The following is a 4358-nucleotide window of genomic DNA, read 5'->3' on the forward strand; positions in this document are numbered from 1 at the left end:
ATGGATGGTCAACTTGGCACTAACAGAGAGGACACACCTGATGAAAATTCTATTGGTGGAGTTTATAACCTAGCACCCCACCTATTGAATAAGTTTCCCGAATTGCACTCACTTGAAGGAAAAGGATCAATTAAGGTACAATAAGAAACATGAATTTCATCCTAAAACATAAAACATCGTGAGAATGTCTTAATGTGTTTTTTGCCCATTTAATTTTAGCAGATACATGCTGCCAAAGCAGGAGAAAAGATGTCTATGGTTATTGATAATCGTGACACCTTCTGGATGTGGAGAAACTACCCACAAGAAAGCAAAGGTGAATTCTCTCTTCTAAGTAGTTTCATTCCAATGCCAATACTGGCCTTTCATGGCCTTAATGTTGCCAAGGTTGCATGTGGAAATGAGTATATTGTAGCATTGGTTAGTACCGAAGAATCAAACAATGGTGAAGATTTGGTTTGCTACTCTTACGGTTTTAACAACCATGGCCAGTTAGGATTGGGGAATAGGGAGAACATGGCACATCCAGAAGTTGTGAAAACATTTGATGAGGAGTCCCCTTGGACAATTTATGACATAGCATGTGATGCTGCTCACACTGCCTTGCTCACTCGCAAAAAGAAATCTACCGAGTTAGAAAGCAAGTACTGGACTTTTGGCCTTGGGGATAATGGCCAACTCGGGCATGGAACAACCCAAAGCGCATTATTTCCTACCCCTGTTCAAGACTTGCCGCAAGATATATCTCTTATTGGTATCGATTGCGGCTTGTTTTATACAAGTGTGGTTTCCTCATCAGGGGATGTGTTGTCATGGGGAATGGAGAAGGGTCTTGGCTTATGCCCTGATGTTGGTTGTGGTTCATCAGATTCAAGTGATGCCCTCTCACCCTTGCGTAAACTGTGTGTTTCATACCAACCTAAGTTTCCAGATCCGGTTCAAGTTGCATGTGGAGCTGCACATGCTGTTATTGTTGTGCGGGATGGATATAATGTGTGGTCTTGGGGTAGGGGGCGATGTGGAGTTCTTGGAACCGGTAACGAATTGGATTGTTATACCCCCTACCAAGGTGCGGTGGTCTCTAGTGACAGAAAATTCAGAGGAAGAGGAATCAAAGAGCTCCCAAACCATCGAAGAATAGGACGCAACCCAGAACCACACCAATGGAGAACCTTCCCACCTCTGTCACGGTATGTGTTCTTAACCCAATCACCATACGAATGAGCTCTACTAGAGCTACTTGAACTTTGACTGTTGCTCCCCAACATCCTTCTCAACTCTTGGAGAGACTCTTGCAATTTAGAGAAATTGGGGTTGCTAGGTTTTATTTGAAATTTTTAGGGGTTAAATTGATGCTTTCAAATATTTTTCCACATCATCTAACTGCTTTGGTGCTAGGTATCAACCAAAATTGTTAGATAAGCTTTTCGATGATGGAAAATGACGGAAAGGCTAAATTGAGATACAGGCCAAAATTTCAGGGTACAATTAGAGTCAATTGAAATTTTAAGGGTTAAATTGAGTCAGGAGTCAAATTTTAGGAGTCATTTTGAGTATTAACTCCATAAATGAAGACTAAGGGAGTTTGGTGGTGTGATGTGACGGAGAAAAAAGATAAAAGATGATATTTTACCATTTTTATATTTTGTATCTAATATACTATTAAATATTAAATAACAAAGACAACTTGAATGTCTGTCTCACAATTTCTTTTTTCCATCTCAAGATGATATCTGATGGGAGATAAAAATACCAAATTGAGTCCTAGTTAATATACGGAGTTAATAGTCAAAATCTTCCCTAAAAGATAAAATTAATCAAATCCGTCCCCTAAAGATACCCTACTTGGTCACGTTTGTCCTTCTGTCATCTCCGTCGCTGAGTTGGCAAACATCCGCTGACATGTGCTGTTAACTGCCAACGTAGCAAATGCCAAGCTGTACCATGTTGTTGCTGACAAGATAAGTCTTGCTTTAGAAGTCAAATTAGTCCTTGAGTGGATAAATCCTAATCCCAAATTCAACAATAAATACAACCCCATGAACACTTTCGGTGGCGATAGACCTCAGTAGGAGCTGTAATCCTTGGTTTGCTGCCTGGATGGAGATAGAAAATGGGGGTTGTGGTGGTGGTTTGTCGCATGCATCGCATGACAGTCATGGTTCTAGCGCTTCGATGTGAAGGAGGAGGTTGAATACTCATGACGGATCATGTTTCTGTGGGCTGAAGATTGTGATTAAAAAATATGGGACAGCAGAGAATCCGAATAGATTATTCCGTGCATGTCCAAGGTACCGGGTGAGTGATATTGAAAGAAGTTAAATGTTTTTCATCTTGTTCTGTGTTGTTGGGTGTTCTTTGTTTTTTTTTTGTTTACTCCTTTCTGAAATTACAGAAGGGCAGTCACTACAATTATTTTAAGTGGGTTGATGATGATGACTATCAAGTAGTGGATGTATGTGGTACAAAGAAAGATGCAGGAACTGATATGGAGGTTGAAAGTGACTATGATGAATGGAGGGTGAAGGTGGCATGGAAATTGGGCAGTTTAGAAGTTGAAGTTAGAGATTTGAAACTGCTAATAATTTTGATGTTTGGAGTAGTTGTGATACTCTATTGTTTGTTATGTACTTCTAAATAAACCCAGTTATGCTCTGTGAACATGTAATGGTGTATTGAATTGCATGGCTTGAATGGGAGTAGTTATTTGAAGTTGGAAACAATTCCCTGTTAATTGTTATAAATTTATCAAATTTGGCAAACAATTTTCTGTCGCTGTTCATATGAATTATTTTAAGCCATAAACAAAATAAGCATCAAAGTAAGTAATCTTAGTAATAACTTGTCATTGAAGACTAATTGTCACATTGTCTTAACAGATAAATACCACAAAAAAGTTATAAGGTTCTCATGTCACCACAACACATTGTCTTTAGACTTAAATACCATACAAAAAACAAGAAACAGAATGTTGTCCCATACAAAAAAAGAGTCAACCACAACACATTCCTAACAAATCAAACTTTTTAATCATTATTCCTTAGAGCCTTGAAGCCTGGAGTAGGCACAAAATTCATGAAGTTGGCCAGCCTTTTAGTAGTTCCAGAACTTGTCCCTTTAATGGTCTCAGCAGAAACAGCCACAGAAATTAGTCCTTATATAATATTCATTAAATCATTTTAGTCCTTGAAACATGTTATCGTAAATCAATTACATTCTTACCTTCTACATGTCTGAAATGAAACACCATTTGTTCTCTCTGTAGTCTCCAAGATCATTGTGAAGGAGCTCTAGAAATCATTGCCAATTATCCTTGTTTTCCACATTGACAATCGCATAAGCAATCACAAAGATGTGATTGTTAGCATCTTGTCCGCAAGCAGTAAGTATTTGTCCTCCATGTAATGTCTTAAGAAACGCTCCATCTAGTCCAATTAAGAGTCTACAAACTACCTTAAACCCCCTCTTGCAAGCATCAAGACAGACAGACATAGAACCGATCAAATAGAGGAGGACTCTCAGGCATGGGGATGACACCAACTTGTACTCTGGATCCTGGATTGCTAGTAAGTAATTCATTTTCATAATCCCACACCAACCCATACTGTGCTATCTCATCATCCTCCACAACTTTTCTAGCTTCTTTTAGAGCCCTAGTGATACATGTGCTATTGAGGTACACATTACATTTTCTTACAAACCAATTATACACCTGATGAGCGAATAATTTATACGCTTTTTGACATTATTTTTAGTATGTTTTTAGTAGAATCTAGTTACTTTTAGGGATGTTTTCATTAGTTTTTATGTTAAATTTACATTTCTGTACTTTACTATGAGTTTGTGTATTTTTCTGTGATTTTAGGTATTCTCTGGCTGAAATTGAGGGACTTGAGCAAAAATCAGATTCAGAGGTTGAAGAAGGACTACTGATGCTGTTGGATTCTGACCTCCCTGCACTCAAAGTGGATTTTCTGGAGCTACAGAACTCATAATGGCGCGCTTCTAATTGCGTTGGAAAGTAGACATCCAGGGCTTTCCAGAAATATATAATAGTCCATACTTTGCCCAAGTTTAAATGACGCAAACTGGCGTTCAACACCAGTTCTCTGCCCAATTCTGGCGTCCAGCGCCAGAAACAAGTTGTAAAGTGGAGTTCAACGCTCAAAATGGCACAAAAGGTGGCGTTCAACTCCAAGAATGACCTCTCCACGTGTAGACTTCAAGCTCAGCCCAAGCACACACCAAGTGGGCCCCGGAAGTGGATTTATGCATCAATTACTTACTTCTGTAAACCCTAGTAACTAGTTTATTATAAATAGGACTTTTTACTACTGTATTAGACATCTTTTGAATCC

At 38.7% G+C, this 4358-nt stretch overlaps 1 protein-coding gene across 1 annotated transcript; it reads left to right on the top strand.

Moving 5' to 3' along the window:
• Positions 1-2641, top strand: LOC107620420 (ultraviolet-B receptor UVR8-like). The gene is made up of 3 exons (XM_021114498.1): positions 1-135; positions 223-1077; positions 2396-2641. The coding sequence occupies exons 1-3, from the start codon at positions 1-3 to the stop codon at positions 2639-2641; spliced, it is 1236 nt and encodes a 411-aa protein (XP_020970157.1).

This window comes from Arachis ipaensis, chromosome B10 (assembly GCF_000816755.2).
Source record: "Arachis ipaensis cultivar K30076 chromosome B10, Araip1.1, whole genome shotgun sequence".
Lineage (NCBI taxonomy): Eukaryota > Viridiplantae > Streptophyta > Magnoliopsida > Fabales > Fabaceae > Arachis > Arachis ipaensis.

Bases quoted from the DNA above. Each gene is read 5' to 3' on its own strand.
- LOC107620420 (XM_021114498.1), top strand. From the start codon at position 1: ATGGATGGTCAACTTGGCACTAACAGAGAGGACACACCTGATGAAAAT. The intron at 136-222 runs GTACAATAAGAA...TAATTTTAGCAG, and splicing joins AAGGAAAAGGATCAATTAAG to ATACATGCTGCCAAAGCAGG. The intron at 1,078-2,395 runs GTCTCTAGTGAC...CTGAAATTACAG, and splicing joins CCCCCTACCAAGGTGCGGTG to AAGGGCAGTCACTACAATTA.